Below are 26,913 nucleotides of genomic sequence, written 5' to 3' on the forward strand. Positions count from 1 at the left end.
ACATATATATATGGCTTTTAAAATTAAGTTCGGGATTGGTCTATATTTTGATCATTTAAAGTTTAAGTGAGCGTTCGAATAATTCTTTAATTCTTTACAGTTTATAGAATAATTACTAAATAATAATAATAATCCTCTGTAGTCGTCTAATCCTTATTTCCACAATACAATTTATCCCTTGCTGTCAAATTGACGAAAAAAACAAAAAACGTAGTATGATGGAAAGATAAACAATTCGTAAAGTTCTTCTTTGGAAATGAATATGATAACTAAAATTTCTATAAAATCGTGAAACAAAGACAAAATTAAAATCAGATTTCTCACGTCGTTTACAAGTATATCAACGTACAGAACGTACTAATAAACTACTCCCCGAAATAAAAGTATTTCTACAACTTCGTACGATAAAGTTGTAAAGCATTCTGCTCGTATTCATTGTAAAGAATAAATTTTCTACTTTCACGTCCCTGAACTCAGATTTTGTTGAACGTCTCCTTTTTTGTTACGAAACTGTGCGAACAGGTGATGTTGTTTTTTCTTATAAAATATTATTACAAATTGAAACGAGTGTACAAAGTTTAAATAATTTGTTTCCATATTTATTTCTACGTGATCTTTTGTAGAGTAGTTTTCCCTTCACACTGATCTCTCGAATCTTGATATGCGATCTTTTTATCGCAGTTTTATTATACTTTCAATGAAAAGTGTGCAGCAGTAATAGAATGATCCCAGATGCTCCCTCGTCAGACTTGTACAGGGTGTATAAGAAGTGTCATCTGTCCTGGAGGTCAATCTACACCTCTGCATCAGTGGACATTTGTAAAAGAAACTTACCGCAAAATTGTTTATAAGAAGGACAGCGTATGCGAAAGAAAGAGACGCGGAGAGTCGCGGCGCGCCAGCACAGTTCAAAGAATTTCCCATACGCTGTGTTCTTCCCTGACCATTAGTTCTTTTACACTCTGTATGTGTGCTTAGTTCGTATTTTCAATGTTTGTGGATTGTGTATGTGACTAACGAGTGTGTCAAGTGTGTTTGGGGCGAGTATTATATCTTTATTGTCTTACGATTAGACTGCGGATCTTTATGCAATACAAAAACTGTTTGGTTCAATTGCAATAAAATTAAAATTTCTTTTTTTCCTCGATGATCGTAATACATTGAACATAACATATTGACGTGCTTAAACTGTTTTAATTTCTTTACTATGTTAAATTGCATCAACTGGTTTTTGCTATAAATGCATAAAATGCACAGTCTACTTGTAACTTATACTTTAAATTGTTCTCTAATGCTGATAATTTAAAGTACAATAAATCAATGGCGAGAAATCGCGAATAAACAGAAATTGCTGGAAGGAATAAAAAAAAAGGTAACACTTTTTATTTGATGCCTCGTTTTCGAGAAAAATCAGTTTAAAGATAGGTCGGATCGCGTGGCCTAGTATCTATGTATATCTGTAGTAAGTAGAGCCGGTAGGTCATGAACAGACGCATCAGCCGATTCCTATCTAACAACACGCATACTTACTAAATTTTCAAATCCAGTTTGACAAAATTTTTTGGACGCAGAATAAAAAAATTATGTTAAAAAATATTCATACATCAGTATCCGTCTTCGAAGCTACACGGAGTTATATAGGGTTAAAATGATACGGAGTTCTAGAGAACAATGTCCTGAATTAGAAATCCTGAATTAGACACAAATCCTAATGAACTCCGGACATTAATTTTTGAAGTTAAACGAAGAATTGTGTCACTCACGTACGACCAAACTGTCAGTCATCGTATTAACCCTTAGCACTAGGGTGGTGGCTCAGAGTCACCACTAAAAATTGCTATGCCATTGTTGAAAATATTGTTTAGATTATTAAATATGTTGGTATCTAATCAATTTTTAAACATTTAGTATTCTATGAGGTGTTACACCAATTTTATATCCACAAAATGTAAAAACTTATATAGAATCGAATTATTTTAGGTCGGATGAAATGTTTAATTTTCGAGCTAAAATAACTCCGACTGCAAACGGTTAATAATCAAAATGTAAATACTCGAATTACTTACAGAAAACGATTATAGAAATGAGTGCAAAGGGTTAAACTTATTGTTGGCATGAATGAAGGAATTATCTTTTGAACAACATTTTAAACGAAACGCTTAAAATGATTCGGTGTCGTTGGGAAGAAATAGAACAAAATTTGGCAGTGCAAAGGGTTAAACGTCGTGAGTACGATTCTTCCAGAAATGATTATGGCAGGCGCGCATAAGTTGGCGATCGCGTAAGAAAAACGTAACAGATGGATATGGATGTATGTGTGGACGTGTGCATGTGTATGCGTGTACGTGTGCATATTCGAAACACAGCAGTGGTGGGATCGGTGTGCAACGGTATCACAACCGTAACGACGGAATTTCGAGCATGCGGAATTTGATTGAAGGGAACGGGCGCTTGCGCAGGGTTAGTCGGCGTTCGCGCGAGCCACCCTCTGGCCAGTAGTAGCTGATCATTGGTGCACCGTCAGAGGTTAGAACGTCGTCGACACGGTGCTCGTCGTCGTTGACGAGACGAGACGATACGTTTTGCACCGGGGGGCGAACGAGATCGACCACAGAAATCGGCGAGACCAGCTGAGAGAGGAGAGGAGAGGGCAAAACATGTCGAAACGTGGCCGCGTGTGACGATCCTTGCCCTATTGACTACGAGGTGGGCTCGGTCATCCAGTGAGCCACGGAAACGAGCGGACACCAGCTAGGAGGATACAAGGACTCTCGGCTGAGCTCTCGTTCAGGTTACGTGAAAACGTACCGACGGGATGGCTGACAGCGAGGGTGGCTCCGAGCAGGATGACGTATCCTTCCTCCGAACGGTGAGTTCTGTTTGTTTACCTTGACTGAAACCGTGAAGCCTGTCAATGGCTCTAACACACACAATTCACCTATACAATAAATTCTTCACAGACATTTTTAAAGAGGATTAATAAACGTTCGTGCAAGCGCTGAACTATTAAACGCTTCGAGTTATACGACTAGTAGTGCATCACCAAGATGTGCTAGATAGCTTTAGGGGGGTGAACTTTACGCATGGATTGGACTGATTAAAAATCCGTATAATGGGTCACGTGGGTGGTCGGCTAGCGTGCGTTGTTGTCGTCAAAGGATAACGTTCGATAATGAACGAACGTGGCCGAATAGAAGGCCGCCGGGTGATGTTGCAACTTAATCGGGCACCGACGTAAAACGCAGCCTGCTAAGAAGCAAATCCTCTTAGACTGGTGGTAAAGCTAGCCTCTCCCAGTGTTGTTCCCCGGCGTGTTTACGGTGTACTCGTCGCACCGGCTGCAAAACCCGCTGTAGTCTTGCGGAAAATCGCGGTGCTCTTCTGGCAAAGGATAAACACGCGCTTACCAAGGGAGGAATTCAATGAATCGTGGAAGCACTTAAAGTTCTCCCGGCGGACGACCTTGACCTCGTTCCGGCCACAAGGATCAAGCAGTATCGTAGTGACCGAGAGGGTGACTGCAGCCTTGAGCTTCCGTAAGCTGCACGCGCCTGATGCTCGACTCTTTAATGCCCGCCCCTAATAAAAATACATTTACCCAACGTGTACGCGGACTCCGTTTACGGAACGTTTACCAACCGACACGCGTACCGTCTATCGATTGCCTCTTTGTACGCGGTCTCTTCATCAACAAAAACATGTATATTTGTTCGATATAGTAGAGTACAAGATCGTATCTGACAATAGGTGTACACAACGCACGGAAGTGTCGAACGAAGATCGTCGATAGCAATGAAAACCGGGGGCCAATAATTTAGAATCAATGTCACGACAAAACGAAAATTTTCACAGCGCGCGCTCTGACCTTCTCATCAGTATTCTCAGATGTCTCGCCTATCAGATCACCTGACCTCCCTTTGTCACGGGAGAGTACGTTTCATACGTTCCAGCCCCGACACTTCTCAAGCCTCTCGAGTTTCCTTGTTGAAACGGAATCGCGAATCGTCGGACTACCTTCTCCTTTTCCCGCATCTTCCCTTGGATTTCTGCGCCATGCGCACGTACTTCTTCTTCTTCTCCTCGGACATGGCACACCATTTCTTACCAGCCTCCCGGGCCACTACCGTCACATGTTTCCCAGGGCATTTGAAGTACTGTTCCAAGTAGAAAATGATGAACGGATTCGAGGACAGATTCCCACGCCTCCTCCTGCGCCTCCTTCCGCGAGACTTGCACGAGCAACTTCTTTTCTTTGAACGACGGGAGCGACGGCGACGGGAACGACAACCGGCACGTCGACGTCTACGCCGACGGCTACGGCTACGTCCACAACGGCGACGACGGGAACGTTTACGACGACGAGGGCAGCAACAGCCTTTGCCACCCTTCTCGACCACCTGATCGTTCAGCAGATTACTCGATTCTTCGTGGTCGCCCGGTTGCGTGACTTCTCTATTGGGACATTGATAACAATTAGTGATTGATTGTAGTACTGATTCGGTTCTCGGGGGTTTCATCCCGTATGAGTCGAATCTCTGAATTCATTTGCATTGGGAATTGAGGTGGACAATTATTTCTTGGTTTTAATAAAATGTTCGGACTGTAAATTACATTATCTTTACTTTTTCAAATAATACATAATATGATTTCAAGTAGAGATATCTTTCACGATTCTTCCACAATTTAAAACAGTGGAGAGATTAAAAGAATTTAAAACTATGATAAAATATATCATTCTCACTACATTAAAATTATTAGCGAGAAATAGAAAATATTTAGCTGTTGTGTGTGTGTTTCAATTGGGACACAAACTTTTAGTTCTAATCCTTGAAAAATGTCTTTAAATAGACATTCTGTGAACTACTTTTGAATATGGAATCTATGATTGCTGCCATCATTCTAAACGCGTAAACTAAATGAGTTCGAAACACCTTTTTTCACCGAAACAATTTGAACAACATAAACCATTCAGACTGAAAAAATGAATGAATTCGCACTAATTTCCGTTCCTGTGCCATACCACACCACCATTATAAAATTGCCTCATACTCATCATAAAAAGTTCTCGAACCCATTATCACGGCTCTCAAAATCGTTAGTAAATCACGTTTCTCTGGATGATTCTCAGAGAACTCATACTCTCGAAAGCTCTCCGAAGAAATAGATGAAAGCGACGTGTCGGAAAGCATCGCGTTCAATCACATCGCTTAACAATCGCCTTTCACTGGTCGTAATCTCCTCTGCCTCGGTACGCGAGCGTGGGTAGCGCGACTGATTCGATCAACCAGTTGAAATCGGCGAGAAAAATCACGTGGAAATGAAATTACATTATATCACTCGATCGCCGTTCCTGTCAGCTACAAAGTCCCCTAAAGGGGTCCGGTTCCGTGAAGCGGAAACAGAGCTGTAGATGTAGGGGAAGGAAAGGGAAAGATGGTTGGTTTTCCTTATGCTATCGATCGGTTCCAAATTTCTGCGACGTTCGCCTCGACACGGAGCAAATATCGACGAGCCGAACAGGAATTTTACGAGGGTTGTCAATGTATCGCGTGGAAAATGGCTCGCGACATCGATTGTTCGAAGGAAATGCAATGAAGACACTATTCTAGCTAATCCTGTCCGTGCACACGGCTTCACCGGACCGTAATAAATTGTTGTCCCAATCGATCGATCGGACATTTAGGGAAATCGCGTGAGAAATACGATTCCGGGTGGACCAGCGGCTCGGCAAAACGTGATCCAGCCGGTCCGTCTCGTTCCGAGAGCCTCTCGTTTCTCCGCGAGCAAATAACGTTCTCCCCGATAGAATTTGCGATCGTTCAAGTGGCCTCACCTCTCGTCCATGCCGCTTTTGTAATTGTAGATTCGGTCCATGCTTGGGTTACTGCAATTTAGTGTAGCGTGTTACTTGAAAATTTAATTGGTGTGTCCGAGATCCGAAATGTCCGAATGGTTGAAAAACAGTTGAAGTTTTCGTCGAGGTCTCGCTCGGGTATCGAACGAACCGAACATCGATTACCGGCCGATCCTACTTCACGCTTGGTTCTTCTATAGTGATTATATCTTCTTTCATTTTTTTTTTGCATGCGATCCGTTTTTCAATGGAATATGAAAAATGTCAGCCTCCGCGCGGAGGCGTGCACGAGTTAATAACGACGCTGCAATCTCCCGACGCGGATTAAAATCGATATACCCTTTTTTAAAATTCCCCGTTAACCTTGCTCCACACGAGCAGCCGAGAATGAAAGCCAGGCGTAGGTCAATTTCTTCTTGTTTCCAACGGGAAGCAGAAATATACGAGCGGCAACTCGATTGTCGAACTATTTTCCTTTTTGTTCAGGCCGCTCTCGGTTTTCAAGGGCTCGAAGCGTAATCGTAAGCGAGGCAACAATGTGATACAGGAAAGAAATAAAACATCGCGGAGGGCGAAACAACGTTGCCGAGAATTGTGTCGCCGAGAGTACTCCGCGGCCTGGTAATGATCATTAATTAAGTCAACAGCTGTTGGCGAGGGACGAATACCCGCGGGATTCCCGCCACTCCCGTGTCGACTGCCTCGGTTCTCTGCCAAGCCTGAGTACAAACGGAGATCGAGAATTAAAAATAATTCTTAATTACGGGCGGATCGGAGGCGTCTCTGTTCCTTGTGCAACACACGCGTCGGGAAGCGCCGCTCTCCTTTAAGAGCGTGGCGACAGTTAATTTTAGCGGTCGTCGTTGCATTGTTCCGTATGATCAATACGGCTTGTTGCGGACACCTTTCCATTAAAGATCCCTCGTCGAAAAGCTGCCTCGCGAGGTAATAACACGGTGACACGGTGAGCGACAGCTTCGTAGCCACGCGAGTACCATTAGGAGGACTGCGTACGCGAATTTCTAAAAAATTCACCTCTCCTCTCGAATTAATGTTGGGGAACTGACATAAAGTACAGTACAGATATTCCCGTCAATGCTTAGACCCCGTTCAGACACGGCGCAAACCGCGTGTTCTCGATCGCGCGACGTGTGAACAAATACGAAGACGCTAATGTAAATAAAGTCTGCGCGGTTGATACGCACGGTTTGCATCCGCGTGGTTTCCGCCGTGTCTTAATCCTACCGTAAGGTACAGACCAAATTTTGTTAACCCTCATCCATCCCTCATTTCCACACCTTAATGTGTCTCTCGCGTGTCAAATTGGCCCAATGGTGAAATATGAAATGAATTCCGAATTTTGGAATAGTGAAAATTCCGCCTCGTAAACGAAAAAATAGGACTTTTGAGAGAGATGACGACCTAGATCGATCTTCTATCTAGCGTTTTTGATTACCGAAAAAACCCGTGTTTGTATTATCGAGAAATGAGAAGGCGAATCCCGCACTCTTGCAATCCTGGAAAAAGGAGTCTACCCCTAAACATTGGGACTACGGGAGCGTCAACGGTGGGAATAGTCTAAGTGAGTGAGGAGTGAGTGTGCTCGGAACCAAATAAAAAAAAATAGTTAGCATAACTTATCTGTAACAAGACAGACTTCAGTATAGATTTAACACCGCTGGCCTGGCTGCTTCAGAAAGAGAAGATGAATTATATCGCGTGTCACTCTACACCGGATAACCAAGACCGCGATTAATCGAGACCGCGGATAATCGAAGCTCCGTTAACCCTCGAGCTACATATCATTTTTATAATTATATCATAGATGATGTTTAAGTCCACGGACTCCTTTATTTATACAATTTTTTTACAACACATTTTTAATTGCACTTCGTGTAGACACGTCGATCTTTTTATTGTTAATCAAGTATATTAGCTATGTATGTATATTTAATTAAATCGCCAGAAACTGAGTACATTGAGTGGCACTCTTGACACCCTGGGTCAAAAAAGACCCAGGCCCTATTGTATCTATACCTCGCAACATTTCACGAATTCAAACAAATCCTGTCGCACACCTATTCTACAACACTTTTACTTAAAGGAAATGCAAAAAACAAAAAATCCTTTTTTGAAAATAAGAAGCCAGAATATACCCCCTTAAGCAATCTACGTTCCGTAGGAGTAATCCAACGTTCGTGCAAGCGAATTATCATGCGTTTAAAACGTCATTATCTATAGCAGGCCTGGGCGCGGTTGGCTCGGGGAACACATGTTGCAGCTTCTCCTCTTCGTTTGGTCGGCAAGTTAGTCCCCTCCACGGTCACTCCGACTCTTCCCTTAGCCTTAGCCTTAGCCTTGGCACGAGCACCCCCACGAAATTAAAGGAATTGGTAAATGCCGCTAGTTCCACAGCTTCGGGCAAGGGTCTTATGTGCGTGTACATGTTTACATAGTAGTGGTGAGTAACCTGCCGGTGCAGCATCGTGGGGGTGCTCGTGCTAGAACTAAGGCTATGGCTAAGGCTAAGGCTAAGGGAAGAGTCGGAGTGGCCGTGGTGGGGACTTACTTGTCGACCAAGCGAAGAGGAGAAGCAGCAACATGTGTTCCCCGAGCCAACCGCGCCCAGGCCTGATCTATAGAACGTTCTTTATACCGCGCGGCCACTTTAGCGCTTAAAATAATACATAAGCTGAACTCTTATGTTCTATTTAACCTAGTTTCAAGATTAGCAAAAGTTAAAGAGCAGCCACTCTTTCTGAGACAGTGACCTGTGTCTGAGGCGAGTGCCACGTGTTACAGGACCCGCTCGCTTTAATCAAGTTTCAGCGCAAGCGGGACGCGCGAAGTTACATAGGTACTGTGACGGACATACAATCGAGGGAAAAATTAAGTAGACTAATACATTTCAAAGCTAATACCTTTTTTGAAATTAAACAACACGGTTTGAGGTGTTTTCGGATGTTAGAAGAGTTAGTTTAGTAAGCCTAATTCATTAAACAGCTAGTTAAAAAATAGCTAGTTAATCAGGAAGAACTCATTTCTACTCCTTCATCATTAACGTCTGCCACTGCAGATGCTCGCCGATACCGTAGCCGGTGATGATTTATGTTTACCGTTCGCGGGGACAAAATTGTGCCGGATTATCCGCCGGCAAAATATAGTAGCACCCTTGACCTATACCGCAACACGTTGCAACTTCGATCGTGCCTAATTCCGAAGACGACGGGAATAATCGGATCGCTCGAATGGTCGTGCGTATCTCTCGCCGCTTTTTCTACGGCCGAACAGGTGTTCATTGCACCTAAGCGATCGACAAATTGCTGCAACGGTCGTCGACCAACTCGATGCACTGAATGGCGTTATTGGTCGTTCGACTGAACCGGAAATTGCAGGCTGATCCGATCGCAGTCGAATCGAGAGAATCCGAAGAAAATCATCAACGACAGCTAGCACTGTCGGCCGAATCTCTGGAAATTTTTGGCGCGTCACGTGTCGCATGACAGAAATCTACAATCTGGCCAGATAAGTCGCGTGCCGTTTCGCATAACGCGACTTATGTTAATGCACCCTACAACTTGCATTGTAAATGAACGCAACGCAACGCGGCGGACTTTATAATGCCCGATGCGTTTAGGAAACGAGTGTTACGCGTTTATTCGCGTGCACCTACATATGTACAATGGTGCACGGATCCCTGTCAGATTTCTTTGCACAGTTAACACTTTGCTTAACAGTTCTCGAGCGATCAATAATTAATGGTGGCCATAATAGTTTTTCATAGAAATAACAATTTCATTCGTGATTCTGTAAGTTGTTTGAAAGAATCTTTCCAATTCTTCTGGAATTTCGGTTTAATTACACATTCAATAGTGTTGCACTTAATAGTTTCAATGCGTACTTTTATCCCCCAAATGTAAATTCATTCATGATCATCCAAGACCATAAAAATCTGCAATAACCATTCTATTTTTCAACAAAAATATTGAAGATGTTTCAAGAAGAAATTAAAAGTGGGTGCCTGGTTATCCGGATATCACAATTATGATATTGACATAAGGGTTAAAAGAACATTGTTAATATGTTGTTAATACGTTAATTGCTAATTCCGAGTTATCTGGTAATAAGCCATTGTCATTAGTCCCAGAATTACTACTAAAACTACCAAGCTCCTCATCAAGACCGTTTTTCAGATTTTTTCATTTACAATTGGTGAAATAGAAATATTTTCTTGAGAAATGATTTAGTGGGTTTCGATATTCGAGTACATATTGCTGTAGAAACCGTATGTAAATAGAATAAATTCAATCCTGTTACTGGTACAACAGGAATGGCCTTGTGCATAAAAGCTATGTGACAACACACATAACTAATAAATGAAACTTCAGGTCTATAGACACCCCGGATAAGTACATTAACCCGTACCATACGAACTGGGTTTACTCCTGTGCTCAGCACACATATCTTTTTTATGCTATTCAGTAAATACACTGCTTCGTATTATTTCATGCCGCTTGCTATTCATTGAAAAAAATTAGTTGATTAGTTTATTAAAAATATCTTTGTGAATAGAAGTGCATGAAGAATCCATACAGAAGACTGTGTTACAAAATCTATCGGTAATAAATTTTGATGTGTTATGTCGCATATTTTTCTCGGGATATGTGACATATAAATATCATTTCATTATTTTATAATATTATAGTATGCTTTAGATTGCTTTGATTGTAAATGAAAGAAATTATAAATTGCGTCGTTGCATTACTTTACATAGACCTACAAAATGATGTTAGTGATCGTTGGTGTTTTTCTTTTAACATTGTATTACATGATTAATTACTTACAAAATAGGCCATATTTCACCTGCCGCGAATTGTCGTAGATCAAGATATAGCACAAGGCTCGGACGTTTATTTTATTTGAACTGTACTTGTTTTTGACTAACTTAAAGTGGTTAGTAGGAATATAATATTTAGCTGTATAATAAGTTTTCAAGAGTCCATATACTTTGTTTAACTGATTGGCGCGTTAGGAAAGATCGTGTACGGTAATCATCGTATTTTTAATCTTCTATTTGACCGTTCCTATGCACTACGTCCGTTTTATTATCAAATCAAATCAAATGAAGAAAACATATGGAACAAAAAGGGATGAAATCGTATAAACAATTTAGTGTGGCTTCGGGGAATATTTCGCTTAGATGTGACGTGGCAGTTGACGTGTTAAGTTCCTCCTTTATAAGGCAGAGTCATTGAAAAGTCTATAAATAAGCTTCTATATTCACAACTTCTTATGACTGATGGGACTGAGCATGCGTAATAATAGGGACGTAGTGACCGCAAAATGGGTGATCAAACTTTGTTAGAATATTCTACTTCTCATAAAGATGAGAAAAGGTCGTGCAAGCATATGGGCCACATTACTTTTTCCTATAGCTAAGCAGATGTTGGCACATGTTTATTAGAGCAAATTGCTTACTCAGATTGATTTTTCGAAGCGGAAAAACCAATGATTAGCGATCCATATTCCGGAACGGCTTTCTGTGGAAATATTTGGTCATATTTGTGACGCAAACGAAGAACTATTGACGGGACCAATACACGGCGATGAAACTTTTCTTTAATTAAAGCTGAAACGCTGCAGGATGAACTTCTTATAAGACTAATTGTAAGATCACATTTTTGGAAGGGAGTGTCCTAGTTTTTGATATTTTTTTTAAAACAGCACATTTTACGTCTTTACTGCAGGTCGTCTCTGCCATAATTTTCGACTCTGAGCTTCAAGAATTTTTAACAACAGCCTGAGGCTTATTAACTACAAATCGATTACTCGCTGTTTTTCAATTAGATTAAATTGTTGCAGTAATAATAATTCACTGTATGAATGTAACAAAAGCATATAATTGCTTCAAACCAAACGGGAATATCAACTGAGTTTATAAATATTCACATGATTAATAGTGCTTATAAATATTCACAGAATGAATAGCATTTATGGATATTCGCATAAAACATTGTTTTCATGCAACAGTTTCCCTCAATCAATTACAAATATGTGTAGTCACGATATGAAATATTCGTTTTCCGTAGATACTACGATTTCTGATTTAGTAGATCAAAACTTTACTGTATATTGCAAGCTGCAAGGAAATGTGTAGATTTGGATTTTTTGAGAAAAACAATTAATTTGCTACATGATATAAAAAAGAAATTTTGAAAAAATCGCAATTGCAAACAAACAGTTTGAATAGCATGAAGCTTCAATTTATTAATTTCACACATTCCTGGTAAGGAGAAATTTCTCGTCTGATTAAAGAAGAGACAAAGAAAAAAAGAAAGTTGTATACGGCTAGAGTTTTTTGCGATTGATGCCGACAATTTTTATATTGCCTAAAGATTCGTAGTCTACTCATCGTTTCGAGACAGTTCTGCGTACCGAAAATAATTAGCCTGATAGAATCCCGATCCTACGATAGTGATCCTCATAACATTGCAAAGGGAGCTATGATTGAGAAACGTCATGAAATTCTTACAGCCGATAGACGACACTACAATTCAACCTATGCGCCCATACAATATTGTTACCTGCAGGTCTGTTCACCGCCGAAAGCGATTATATTTGAGGCCGTTTAATCACGTTATCAGGCTGCCGCGCTGCCCAACCGTTTAATAGGTGAAGCGCTCATTGCGAGCACACGCGGATATTCGTATCACCTAGTCGCTGCGTTGGCTGGATTAGAGTTCGTAATCTGCACGCGTCGTTATAATACTCGGAGGAATCGCATTACTTATAGGTGATTTAATATTTCTTATCTTAGAAATAATTCAAAGAAGAAATGGTACTTAATATAAGAAACTACATTTTCGTTTTATTTTTTGTTTGACTGCGGCTATTCGTATACAATAAGGTACAACGTTCCAAATTTGCACCTGTTAAGGTGCTCCTTCGAGAAAACAGAATCAGTCCAGCAAAGCTAGAAAGTCTCTCAACTACGGCAGAGAACGGATAGCTGTGTTGTATTAAAAAAAAATAATGTTTTCATATATTTGTATTTTGTAACACTTTCAATTTGTGTATCACTATCGCTCAAATATTGAAATAATTCTAATTCTGCAAGGTCCAAAAAAAGATACAAGCGTTAAAATGAATCCGAGTTTATTACTATACGATTGTATTTTACAAAACTACAAGCTTGCAATATTTTAAACGGTGTACTTGCATCTTTTAGATAATGTGTTCCAAGTTCGATTTACATTTTCCAATTGTTATAAACAAAAACGCATCCAAAAGTGTAATACTGAAATAACACTTTTAATATAGTAAATTTCCTACCCAAATTTCAAAGCATTCGGTCGAAAATGTCAAATAAAATTTTCTTGCACCTCGTTTAGTGTTCACAAAAATTGTGCTTGAACTTCAGCCAGGTATACGTGCTGTTCAACTGGGCATGGCTAGCGTGTCTGTCTACCACTTACCATTTCTATTTACTTCCAGCACTCTGCACATAAATTTTTGTCTCGTTTGTTTATGCACCCGGACTAAACATTTTACTCGATACATGAACTGGAAAATTATAAACAGATATTTGAAGTAAATACAAGAATGATTATTCTCAGACTATAATACTATTTCATAATAAGCATAATAGCAATACTGAATAAAACTGAATGTCGTGTCGTGGTTATTATGATTTTGAAAGGAGAAGGATTTTCTTTGATGCAGTCAGCCGAATCGAATTTGGAGATGGATCGTAGTGGGCAGGTTAGATTAGCTGTTGAAAAAAGGATTCATTGATGTGACGGAAATACAAGGATCATAACGATGACCTTTGCGAAACGGTAAAATATGATGTACCTAAGCCAAAGAGTAGATGCTACGCACAGTGCCAGAACCAATTTGGACCGGCTGAGGAATGCACGAAAGAGTTTACACAAGCGAACTGGGAAATACTTCTCGATGTTTTCGACTCGTTCTGTCTGGGATACTGTTCCGTTGTATCTACTAAGCAGCTATGTTATTTACGAAACAGCGATCGCAATTCTTGCACATAACACGGCTCTGCTATGAGTCAGACTAAGCTTGAATTATTTGTCACATTGAAATAAACAATATAATTACATTAAAATAAGAACTACGTATATTGGAAATACTATTGAGCACGATGTCGTCGGGCGAGCAACATTGTACTTACATTATATTCTATTTGTGTTGCTATTTAAATATGTGCTTCTGAGGCGAAAGAAATGATTTACTTTGCTGTGAAAGGAAATGCTATGATCTAAATACGTACAGAGAAAAGAAACGTTTCTACAGAAACAAGTAAATTGAAAATATCGAAAGAAAGTTTCTTAAACTAGACTTCATTTTTGAGAGAATCGAGTATAACGATCCGTAAAATTTTCATGGATTAGTATCCTACACGAAGTAGAATAGGCTGATCGTGATCAGACGCACCAGTCATCAGAAATCTTCAAAATTCTCTCGAGGACGAAATTTTATTCCACGTTTTCATCTTATTTTTGCACCCAGATTTGTTCATCTTCCGGTTGTGCCACCAAATACGAACCACCCTGTATAAAAAGTGAAATTGAATTGAATTCTCAAGAATAATCCTAGTCAAACGTCAAAAGGACTTGTTGAAAATTTTATAAGGAAAATTCTTGATTCGTGCTGTCTAGAATGTTATTTCCTTGTTTGTACTAAGCAGTTACGTTATTTAAGAAGCGGCGATGTGTGTGGCAATCCGTGTACATAAGAGTTTCTGCCATGAGTCAGACCGGGCTCGAACCGTCACGCGAATTTGTATTTAAATAAAACGTAAACGTCTTAAGACGAAGACTGTTGTTCTTGAAAATAGTTTCGATTTCAGTAAATAATGCCATGTGCAATATTGCTAGTTTGCATTATCGTCGTGATTTTCCTTTTTCTGTTTGTTTGTATCGAACGAATAGGTATGTATTGAAACAATAGCCAGTTGAATTTCAGATATTATATCTGTGGTTAGAAAGCAGAGTGCAGAAAAAATTCTTGATTTGATTTTTGATACAAATGTGAAGTTTGAAGTTTCTATGGACCAAATATACAGGTACTTTCTAGAATCCTACTGAGGACATAATCTATTGCAATGAACTATCTCTACGCAAATTGTTAATATGCCTCTCATTTGTTTGGTAGGGGTCGTAATTAGTTTAAATATAATACCTTAAAATTAATACTCTTTTATACAATTTGAAAATTTATGAGTATTGGAGATATATGTATAATGGTAGGAAATATAATGGTGGAAAAGGAAGAAAGCGTTTACAGATGAACGGTCCTCTTCATCTTGAAGTATAAGTTCTAACAGAACGGGCTTTCAACGTAGAAGGATTTGTTCCCGTAGTATTACCTTAATATAAAGTATATATACATATAATATATTATGTGTTCCATGAAACTGGGTCAAGCTATAGCTTTAAAACAGAAGACTAGATAGAACAAATCCTTTAGTCGGTGTTTCTTCAGGAAGTGGTCATACCTCAAAGATTTAATAGCTTTCTCTACTTCTTAAACCAAATTACATGTCTTCTTAAACATCGCTTCATTATAAAGCGCTCAGAAATTTGGGTAGAAAATTTACTATATTAAAAGCATTATTTCAGTATTACATCTTCACTTACGTGTTTTTTATAACAATTGGAAAATGTAAACCGAGCAAGTAATAAATTATCTAAAAAAAATACCGTCAAAAATATTACAAACTTGTAGTTTTCTAAAAAAAACAATCGTATTGCAATAAACTTGGATTCATTTTACAGCTTGTATCTCTTTTCGGACCTTATGATCTCAAAATCCTGTGAAATAAGAGTTGGGTGTTCGTTGTTCAATAATATTGTTAAGATAAAATGAGAATAGTAAATCTAAATACTCATTTTTCTATCAATAAAGACGCTAAGTTGTAACGTAGGCAGGCTAAGACTTTTGCAGAGCACGATATACTGATAATATAGTCTCTCGAACTTTCTGAATCGCTCGATGCGATCATAACAATTAGAGAAAGCGAACAATGAGGACGGCAACGTAGTTCATCACCTCGTTTTAATAAGAGCTCGGTAAAATAGTATTTGAAATAGTAAATAGCAAATATATAATCCTCTTTATTTTAGTATGCGTACAACTTTAAAAATAAAATATTTTATTTAATACAGTAATGTTTGAAAATAGTATTTTATTTTAAGAATAATGAAAATATTTGGATTCTGTCTTTATTTTCAATTTCAATTTTAAATATTATCGCTCAAAAAAATGTTTCGAATTCAATACATTTATGAGTATAAATAATTTCCTAACGATAAGATACTCTGTATGTTTGTCAACACACAAAGAATTTTTTTAAAAATATTTTTTTAAAACTTTGAACATACTACTAGGTGATAATGCTTTTTTCGGTGATATTGTATTGTATCTTAATTGTATGTCTTATTTAAACAAAATAAAATCTAAAAAATGTCAAATAGTATTTGAAATTTATATTTCACCAAGTAATGCCCATCTCTGCCTCAAAGCCAGTTAATTTATAGATATTTAGTTCATATTTTCATTGGTAGACTGCGGATCTTTCTACAGAATAAAAATTTTCTACATGTGGTGTACGAAACAGGTGCTATCTAAAGGCTTCTTTCTTTCTTTCATAATTTTAGTATGTCTAAGAATAATGGGCGCCATGTTACTTCGAGAAGTTACAGTGGAACGGTTTTGGAAAGGGTCAGCGCTCGCACGAACTTCGCCGAGTGAACGAGAAACTAACTAAGCAATTGAAATTTGTAGGAGGACATGGTGTGTCTTTCCTGCACAGCGACCGGCGAAAGAGTTTGCCTCGCGGCCGAGGGCTTCGGTAACAGACACTGCTTCCTCGAGAACATCGCCGACAAGGTAATCGTTATTAATCAATAGAATCGATTTCAAGAACGGAACGAGTTGAAAGCCAGCGGGCTTAGCGTGCAGTTAATTAAATTTATCTGTAATTCCTTCGGAAATGGGGATCCTACTGATGAGAATTCCAAACTAATTGTCATGCTTTATTAATCTGAAAAAACGTGATTTTTAGAAATTTTTCAGTATAATTCTCCTTGTTGAATTTCAACATATTTTTATATATTGCTGATTGTTTGTAGTCAGAATTAAACAGTTTTCAAAATCTGGATTTACAAAATCAAAAATGTATGTATAGTCTGTTGTTAATTCCCTTTAGGTGCCAGAATAAAATTCTATATTGCTGTTATCGATATTTAGCCAGAAAATAAAATAAGTACAGTGTTCCCGCGATTGTTGTGAGCACCTCGGGGGTATGGAGTCTCAGGAAACGAAATGGTACAACGGTTTTTTTACGTGTGTGTGTGTGTGTGCCGAACATAGATTTCTTGGATAACTTTTCCAAGTGTAAACAACGATCCTGGGTAAACAACGGTGCTAAGCGGGAAATTGTTGTATTGTACTAATGCTATTCAATATATCTGAGAATGATACATATAGTATCATAAAACCCCAATTTAAACACCCTAATACCTTCATTTCTTTGTAGCGCGATCGACCGTCCAAGGGGGAACCCCCTAGTAGTGGGGATAAAAAAGTCACATCATCCGCATTCCCGAAAGCCACATCAATCGCGGGAACACTGTATACGTACAACAGATGTACATTCTACATAATTTTGCTTGTAGGAGGTCTAGAACAACAAAAAATGCGTAATCGCTGCAATCGTAAAATAAATCACAGTGCAAGAGGTTAACTAGGCATGACCCATTAAGCGATCGTTAAACTTTCACAGTGTACCGCGGCACTAGTAGCCATCGCGACCGCTGATTCATTAGTCAGAACTGATTATAATTATCGTTTTTCTTTGTTGTTGTAGAACATACCCCCGGACCTGTCGCAATGCGTATTCGTAATAGAACAAGCGCTCTCGGTCAGAGCGCTGCAGGAATTGGTTACCGCTGCCGGTTCCGAGACGGTAACGTAACACTTCTTTATCACCCAACACTATGAGAAGAATATCATACAATGCTGACTATACCGGTGTAACTCTGCGGAACGAAATCCGTAGCTCTCTTTTTTTCTCTCTTATTCTTTCTTTCACTCTCTCGTTTTCTCTTACTGTTCGTAGTTCTAGCAACTCCACCGGCAATGCGTTTTTTTCCTGTGCAACCGTTCGTGTTCTATTTTTGCGCGCAATTTTGCTTGTCCGCACAACGACACGATGCAAGATGAATCGCAACATGATTTTTAAATCGCTACCTTCGCGATCAACTTGACTCTCCTGTGCATCATGCGTTTCACATTTTTTTACACGTTGGCCGCCTTGGATTGGTGACCCGATCATATCTGATTAAGATATTCTGAGATGCAGAAGGATTAAACAGATAGTAACTAGATTGGATAACTTTGCACATTTATTTGGCACAATTTTGCAATAAATTGTAAAATGTAATTTCAATATATAAAATCGAATACAGTATCAGTTTATATATATTTTTGCACAGTATGAAAGTTTATATAAACTATCATAAACATAACAGGTACCACGATCAATTTTAAGGCTTCCAATTTTTCATTTCCGCAAGTTAATTATTGTCAATTTCCCGGCATTTTTTTATCATTTCTTGTTCTGCAGACAATGTGTAAAACACCGGGAGTACGTTGAAAGTGACTGACTTTTATTCTTTACTATAAATTACAACAATGTATTTTCAACATCAGACGACTGTGTAAATAAATTTATTTACACAACAATTTTCGATAACAATTTTTTCCTTCGGTAAACAAAAAATATACAATAATAGTCACTTTTGAGAGTCTAGTACTACTGGTATTTACCCTTGAATTGATCGTAAGTAAATCTGAATATAAATTCAACAATTACATTTTTATTCGGATTTCGAAATATACGAATTTTGTTCTATTGTTTGCTGAAACGATCGATCGAGGATTAAAGAAACGAGGAAAGTGAAAATATATTGCCGCCGTGCGTAGACGATCTGCATAGGAGTGGGCCATAAAATCTGTTTGAGTACACGTCGAATGCAGGAGAGATTAATCAGCAACGCTGTTGTCCTGTTCGTTTTTTATGTACGATTTTGTCCACTAATTGAAAAACGGAACGATGCACTTAGAAAGTAGACACACGCGATTCCCGGCCTGTCCACAGGAATATTTTCCCCCGTGATGGCGCCGCTTTTTGCGAACAAGGACAGAGGAACGATTTTCTGAATGCATCCGCACGCACAACCCCCGACCACCTCGCTCCAAAAACAAACCCTCATTCCATAACTGTGGCATGCGTCCATGTAGCAAGTGTAACCAAGGTCACGTCACGTATTGTCTTTCGTCATTCGTATTTTCAGGATTACCATATCTCTCTCGCAAAGAAAATACGTATAAAAATATCAATTCAAAACAAAAAATTCCGACGAAACCTGAAATACTCGCCTTCAACACTAGAACTGCCAAGTAATACTGATGTGTATTGCTTTGTGACAAGGCTGTATCTATTTAGACATCATACAATTTTTATTATACAGGATGTCTCAGCTGAAGGAGGCCACCTAAATATCTCCTTTATTTTTAATAGCACAACAAATATTTATGGCATAATTTAAATGGTATCGAAGGAGGAATATCATAGAAGAACAATTTCTTTCGTCCGGTTATTTTTTCATAGTTTTCTCAAGATCATCGTTATTTTTTTATCGGGAAAACTTGTTTTTTCTATTCCACCTTATAGCGGCTGAAAAAATACATATGAATATGATTAAGATCGAATAAAAAAAAGAAGTTTTCCCGATAAAAAATAACGATGACCTCGAAAAAACTATGAAAAAATGACCGGACAAAAAGATTGTTCTTCTATGATATTCCTCCTTTGATACCATTTAACTTATGCCATAAATATTTTTTTTGTGTCATTAGAAATAAAGGAGATATTTAGGTGGCCTCCTTCAGCTGAGGCACCCTGCACATAAAGTTAAAAAGAAATTTATTATTTGATTTATTACATGTAAACAAGCGCGTTTGAAAATTTCTGATGGAAACATTTTTCAAGTTTCAGTAATTCTGAAGGAAATAATTAGAGACCAGCCATTTTAATTGGATCGGTAGTTGCAGTGTTAAGCGAATATTCATCCGTTTTAATAGCAAAATTCTTTTAGTAGAACGAATTTTTAAACAGCAGAAAGTATGGTAGTCCTTCTACTCTTTGTCTTTGTCCCGCCTACACAGCCCCAACTTTGTTGTCCAATATTTTTGTTCGTTGCGCCGATCGAAAGCATACAATCCGCAATGCGAGAACCATCCAAGCGAATTCTGTTACCTATCGAACGGCATTGTAGGCATTTTTTCCACGATTTTTCGATCACCATTATCACAACACTCACGTTTGCCAACGAACGAGATTCACAACTCTTATGTTTCTCTTTGCAGCAGCAAGAAAATTTAGTAAGTATACTTTTCGTATTCACTCAGAGGTCACCGTTTCTGTTCACGCTTCGGTAACATCGTCTTCGCTTGTGTTTCTTTCTCATTGTTATCTCTTCTGTTGATTTTTCTTGTTTCACTTCTCTTGTTTCTGGTATCATTTTCTTTCTAGAGTGAACCACAGTAATATACGGACACTTTTAAAAGGACAATAACTTTTTTAATATCAGACCATACGACTTGGATATTTTTGAGAAGTTAGAACAATTAATTTACTACATGACGTGAAAAAGAAATTTTGAAAAATTTGCAATTGGTCAGAATTACAAGGAAAATAATGGCAGGTGTTGTTTACAACTTTTTTATAGAGGTCAGCATTGAGAATTTAAAAAATACGTTTCGTAATTTTATGTCAATTATACATGTCCTGAAAATGAGATGCGGAAAAATAACTACAGGCATTGAAAGATAGTTTAAACTTTTGTAACTTATTGCAACGTTGACGAATAAACTATCATACATAATTTGACGAATATATATATAAGTAAATTTTCAATGTAGGTCCCCATAAAAAAAGTTGTACACAACAACTTCTACTATTCTCTCTGTAATTCCGACCAATTGCAATTTTTCAAAAATTTTTTTCAGAACTTGTAGTAAACTAATAACTCTAACTTGTGAAAAATTATCGAAGCCGTATGATCTGATATTAAAAAAGTTATCGTTCTTTTAAAGGTGTCCGAATATTACTGTGGTTCACTGTATTTCGTTGATGTTCTACGGCTTTTCTGTTTCGGACTGCGATCATGTGCTTTTTACGCTAACGCTGGTTCGTACGCATTGTTGTACCTTGTTTGTTTGTTTGTATGTATGTATGTATGTGTGTGTGTGTATGTGTACGGATGTACGTACACTCGTCACCGCTGTCAGTGTCGCTCATTTATGGTTGCGTTTCTTTTTTACGTTTCACTCGACTTTTCACGAGCTTAGCCATTAATCTACTCGTCGTTATTTATGGCCTCCTCTTATCAGTACGCTTGTTTCTTTTGATTCGTTTTTTTTTTTTTTTAATTTTAACCGAGTTTAGACCTATCAGTACCTTAGGCTAATCTTGGCTGCGTGACAATCACGCTCCAATGATCTTTTTGTGATCGTAGGGAAAAGGTACCGGGTCAGGGCACAGAACTTTGTTGTACGGTAATGCGATCTTATTGAGGCACCAGAACAGCGACATGGTAAGAATTTAGTCACACATTAACGACTATTTTGTATAGCAAATTACTCACTGCTATTCTTTGCAGTATTTGGCTTGTCTGTCGACCAGCTCGTCCAACGACAAGTTGGCGTTCGATGTCGGTCTGCAACAACATTCTCAAGGTTAGCTGAAGAAATATTTTGTTGGTGTTCCCATTGTTTTCCCAACTAACTAACCCAGTATTTAGTTCCCCGGGTACCCAAAAGACAAAATTTACATTTTCATTATAGGCACAGATAAAACTTAAGGACAATCTAAATGATAACAAAATAAGTGACCTGCTAGATTTCATCAAGGAAACCAGACTTATCAAACAAGCAATGTAGTATATTCTTACTTGTTGTATGATGGCGCTAATAAACATAACAGTAACATTCCTTCCGAAATTGCGAGCAAAAATAATTAAAAAAAAAAATTATTTTACACATTACCTAGTAAACTAATCATTCTGAAGTCTCGAAAAAGCTCAATTCGTGTGGTCCAATTTTAAAAAGGTTACAAGTTTTTGAAAGGTTTTAATTTTGTCCCCGACTGTATATCGATTCTGAGGTAGTAAAAGGGTCAGCTAATCCCTTCCGCAATCACTGCCCTATATTCTCATTTCGTTTGCTATAGGGGAGGCTTGCTGGTGGACAGTTCATCCAGCTTCGAAACAGAGATCCGAGGGTGAAAAGGTCCGAGTGGGAGACGATCTCATTCTAGTATCCGTGGCCACCGAGAGATACTTGGTAAACAATCAAACAATTTACATATAAACGCATATGAAACTCATTCACAATGATATTCCGAGAAAAAAGTCTATATACATTTTATTGGCTCGATTCCCGAGCGCGCAACCAACCACTTTGCCAGTGATCCATCAAAGTTCCTGCCACGCTCGAGATTTCATGCTAACGATCAATGTGGTAAAATGTCTTTCAGCATACCACCAAAGAGAACGACTTGTCGGTGGTGAACGCGTCGTTCCACGTGACCCATTGGTCCGTGCAACCGTATGGCACTGGAATCAGTCGGATGAAGTATGTCGGTTATGTGTTCGGCGGCGATGTCCTGCGGTTCTTTCACGGCGGCGATGAATGTCTCACTATACCGTCGACATGGAGCACGACACCGAGTCAAAAGTAAATCTTCATTACACTTCTCTATTCTATTTCTAACGAACTGTAATTATTTCAATATTGAATTAAACCACCTTATTCGGTGCTTGAAATTTTATAGACCCAGTTGGTAAATAAATTATTAGAGCCACTTAGACAAATTGCACTGTTTCCATCAAAATAATCAACTTTTAAATCAAACCCTGCACCGAATATCGTTTTATACATTGAATATACATTTGGTAACGCTGTAAGCAAGATTATCTGTTAGAATGGCAATAAATATATTTTTTACACTGTGGCACTAATAATTTGATCATTCACTGTAATATTTTCCTGTAGATATTTTGTTGTATCATCAGAAATTAGGAAGGCATTTTAGGTGGAAAATGTTAGGGGTGGTTCACTCTGTGAATAATTTTCTATTTAAGTAGCGAGAGAGTTAGGACCCAAGGTCAATAGGTTTCTAATAGATCGTGTCCAACAGTATAGTGATCTACGAGGGTGGCAGCGTAATGAGTCAAGCGCGATCTTTATGGAGGTTGGAACTAGCAAGAACAAAGTGGGCGGGTGGGTTCATCAATTGGCTACACCCGATGAGGATCAGACATCTGACAACCGGCCGATATCTTGGCGTAAAAGAAAACAACGAATTGTACCTGGTCGATAGGTGAGCGTCTATACTTGGAAAAGGGTCGTAATCCATGTTGATTTAAATATGCATATACTAATCGAATGTACCTTCCGTGCCAGGAACGAAGGAACGATTGAAACGTCGACGTTCTGGCTCAGGCAAGAAAAGGACGACCAAAAGATCGTTCTCGAGGACAAGGATCTTGAAGTCATTGGAATGCCGATTATCAAATATGGTGACTCGACTGTTATCATGCAACATGCTACCACCTGTCTCTGGGTCTCATACAAGGTAACTTTTCCAGTAGAGGTGTGCGGACGTCCGAGATATCGGACTCGGTCGGACTGCTTCAAGGTGTGAAACTGCCCGAAATTGTTGGTCTGGGTCCGAAATCGCAATTGTATCGAATTGCCCGACAATATCGGACCATCCAACAGTATCGGACTACCCGAGCGTTCGATTGTTACGGACGCCCGACCGAGACCGCCCAACTTCGACGGACCGACCCGAACACTCGGACGTCCGAAACATAAGACAGGACAGTCTGCACACTCCTATTTTCCAGTCGTCAGAAAATATTTCCGCCCCTTCACCCTTACGTAGCCGACCAAAGTGTATAGATTATTTAAAACCTTTTGTCCTTAACATATTTCCACAAATTCTCATTTTCAGGGAGTAAACTCCTTTTTCCAGGATTTCAAGGGTGCGGCAGCGTAATTTGCATTATCCGCAAGCATACGACTACGCATGTAGCTATTTTCATAGCTATTTTCATAGCTACATAATAAGCCGAATAATGCAAATTACACCTTATAAACGAAATAATAGGGCTTTTGAGGTCGATAGCTCCCTAGATCGATCTTTTATCTAGCGTTTTTGACTACTGATAAACCCCATTTATGTAAATATTATCGAGAAATGAGAACGCGAATCCCGCACCCTTGCAATCCTGGAAACGAGTCTACCGCCTTAAGACTATAAGTTAATATATTAGCAGCCAAAGAATGGACGGTCAGGGAAATTTTGTAATATTTTTGGCGGAACATTAACAAGTTGATGAAAGAAATGCGGTAAATGAGTACCTCTGGGTACTCGGTTGGCTACACAAGGGTTAAGTGAGCTTCGATAATCAAGAAATTGGTCGAAAAAAATGTCTACTATTGATAAAATGGGTAGCACTTGATATATTGAAAAAAGTGAAAGAAGAAGCGTGAAATGACGTACAAGGCAAAAAGAATTAAATAATGTAACGAATTGTAGCGTTTCATTTAAGAAATAGTGCACTTTGGAACTGTACCAATACACTCCTGTCAAAAAATCGAATTACTCGACGATAACTCAAACTTTCGTCCCTTTTTCTCGTTAGAGAAGATGTGAATTATTGTGTGTTTGATGTACAGTCGTACGAGACGAAGAAGAAGGGCGTTGGCAAAGTGGAGGAGAAGCAAGCAGTACTTCACGAGGAAGGTAAAATGGACGACGGTTTGGACTTCTCCCGTTCGCAAGAAGAAGAGTCCCGTACGGCTCGCGTGATCAGGAAATGCAGCAGTTTGTTCACCCAGTTCATCACGTGAGTGTCTAACGATCGGGTGTACTGGATTCGTTCACATTGAAACCTGAAATTGAATATGGTAGAGGCTTGGATGGAACCGTACAGAGCCGTAACAAACCAAACGATAAGTTTACGTGGGCAGGCAGATCGTTAAAAGGACCGAATATGTTTTAGAGGCCTAGAGACGCTGCAAGTAGATAGAAGAGCGTCTATGTTCTTCCAAAATGTGAATCTGAACGAAATGGTGATGTGTCTGGAAGACTTGATTAATTATTTTGCCCAACCTGAGGACGACATGGGTAAGAATTCCATTTATCATAGTCGATCGAGCATTCCCTAGTAGCATTTATGGTTGGCTAACGGTGGCCAACGGTTGGGAGTCGGTTGGGTTATGGTTGATAGTTTTGTCTACATATCCCCAACATAGGACCTACGATGAAAATTTGTGACAATTTGCCAACGAATATCCAACGTTGGGCCTACAATTATTATAGTTGGTTAATTAACAAGAAATTTACGTATGGCCATAATCGTTGGCCCACCGGTATAAAAAGGCGACATTTCTCTAACGGTTGGCCGATCAATATTTCAACCAAGGCCCAACAAAATGGCAACCATAAATGCTACTAGGGTTATGACTTTCAATGATCGACGAAACTGATACACGTGAATTTCGATTACTGTTCACAGAGCACGAGGAGAAACAGAATAGATTCCGAGCGTTAAGAAATCGTCAAGACCTGTTCCAAGAGGAAGGCATATTGAATCTGATTCTGGAGGCCATCGACAAAATTAACGTGATCACCTCGCAAGGTTTTCTTGTGGCGCTTTCGGGAGATGAGAGTGGACAGGCCTGGGACCAAATATCCGGATATCTGTATCAGCTGTTGGCCGCGATCATCAAGGGAAATCACACAAACTGCGCGCAATTCGCCAACAGCAATCGTCTGAATTGGCTGTTCAGCAGATTGGGCTCGCAAGCTTCCAGCGAGGGCACTGGAATGTTGGATGTACTTCACTGCGTTCTCATCGACTCGCCCGAGGCTTTAAACATGATGAGGGTAAGCAAAAAGACTCACCGATTTGTTCACCGAAACTTATAACATCCAAGTGGGAACGTTTCTTGCAAAATCAAAATGTGATTTGCACGAACTCTGTCATAATTTCATTGATAAAGTAAAATTAACAGATTTTGTTACGATTTTGTTGTGTTCGTTCGTTTAATGGATTAGAAATACCTACGTTCCATTCAAATTCTAATTTTCTAGCGACCAGTTCGAATGCCGATCTTTATGCAAAATAAAAATTTTTGTTTGCATTGATTGCAAGGCACAGGAGCCTTCTTCTTTTAATTATCTTATTAAGCTGAAATTAATCCACTGACGTCCTTAAATCTTCTTGATTCGTCCACTACTTTAAATTGTACGTGCCCACTTTTGACATAAATGCATAAAATCCGCAGTCTAGTAATGTGATAACACGTGAGCTCACGTGCTGTGATAGTGACGACGAGATTGTGTTTAAAATCTCGGATTTAATGAATGAGTATTGATGTAGCTAAGGCCGTCATATCTGTTTGTGTATCTGCAAAAAACAGTATTTTAAATTAAACTATAAATTACATTCTCCAGTGACAGTACGCCAACTAGAAAAAAGTATTCTATGGCATGGCGTAGCTAAAATTCACAAACTGAATTTCAATAATAGAAAATCTTGCTGTTCTTCTTCGCAGGACGAGCATATCAAAGTCATCATCTCACTACTAGAGAAGCATGGAAGGGACCCTAAAGTACTAGATGTCCTCTGTTCACTATGTGTTGGTAATGGCGTCGCGGTGCGCTCGTCGCAGAACAATATTTGCGATTTCCTTCTACCAGGGAAGAATCTTCTGCTGCAAACGCAGCTGGTGGACCATGTAGCCAGCATTAGACCAAACATATTCGTTGGTAGAGTCGAGGGATCGGCACTCTATCAAAAATGGTACTTCGAGGTCACCGTCGATCACATTGAGCAGACGACACACATGATGCCGCACTTGAGAATCGGTTGGGCAAATACTGCAGGGTATGTTAA

General features: G+C 39.0%; 2 protein-coding genes across 17 annotated transcripts in view; one reads left to right on the forward strand and one right to left on the reverse strand.

Annotated features, from left to right (window-relative positions):
* Positions 1 to 26,913, forward strand: part of Ryr (Ryanodine receptor) — a 55,472-nt gene that overhangs the window by 2,104 nt on the left and 26,455 nt on the right. For 13 of the 16 annotated variants that reach the window (XM_076420971.1, XM_076420972.1, XM_076420970.1 and 10 more), the window contains exons 2-15: positions 2,460 to 2,869; positions 16,661 to 16,765; positions 17,745 to 17,843; positions 20,309 to 20,323; positions 21,460 to 21,537; positions 21,604 to 21,679; positions 22,173 to 22,285; positions 22,479 to 22,678; positions 23,142 to 23,324; positions 23,408 to 23,579; positions 24,689 to 24,858; positions 25,015 to 25,139; positions 25,531 to 25,901; positions 26,573 to 26,904. In XM_076420971.1, the coding sequence (XP_076277086.1) occupies positions 2,816 to 2,869; positions 16,661 to 16,765; positions 17,745 to 17,843; positions 20,309 to 20,323; positions 21,460 to 21,537; positions 21,604 to 21,679; positions 22,173 to 22,285; positions 22,479 to 22,678; positions 23,142 to 23,324; positions 23,408 to 23,579; positions 24,689 to 24,858; positions 25,015 to 25,139; positions 25,531 to 25,901; positions 26,573 to 26,904 (2,093 nt within the window). In that variant the 5' untranslated portion in view covers positions 2,460 to 2,815. The remainder of the gene's footprint in view (positions 1 to 2,459; positions 2,870 to 16,660; positions 16,766 to 17,744; positions 17,844 to 20,308; positions 20,324 to 21,459; positions 21,538 to 21,603; positions 21,680 to 22,172; positions 22,286 to 22,478; positions 22,679 to 23,141; positions 23,325 to 23,407; positions 23,580 to 24,688; positions 24,859 to 25,014; positions 25,140 to 25,530; positions 25,902 to 26,572; positions 26,905 to 26,913) is intronic. The other 3 variants (XM_076420983.1, XM_076420982.1, XM_076420980.1) reach the window with 1 other exon arrangement.
* Positions 3,619 to 5,980, reverse strand: LOC143207472 (uncharacterized). Its single transcript, XM_076420986.1, has 2 exons — positions 5,834 to 5,980; positions 3,619 to 4,452 (listed from the first exon to the last, which is right to left on the reverse strand). The coding sequence occupies exons 1-2, from the start codon at positions 5,872 to 5,874 to the stop codon at positions 4,011 to 4,013; spliced, it is 483 nt and encodes a 160-aa protein (XP_076277101.1). The 5' UTR covers positions 5,875 to 5,980; the 3' UTR covers positions 3,619 to 4,010.

The sequence above is a fragment of the Lasioglossum baleicum genome, chromosome 3, assembly GCF_051020765.1.
Source record: "Lasioglossum baleicum chromosome 3, iyLasBale1, whole genome shotgun sequence".
NCBI lineage: Eukaryota > Metazoa > Arthropoda > Insecta > Hymenoptera > Halictidae > Lasioglossum > Lasioglossum baleicum.

Bases quoted from the DNA above. Each gene is read 5' to 3' on its own strand.
- LOC143207472 (XM_076420986.1), bottom strand. From the start codon at position 5,874: ATGGACCGAATCTACAATTACAAAAGCGGCATGGACGAGAG. The intron at 4,453-5,833 runs GTGAGGCCACTT...ATGTCCCAATAG, and splicing joins AAAAGCGGCATGGACGAGAG to AGAAGTCACGCAACCGGGCG.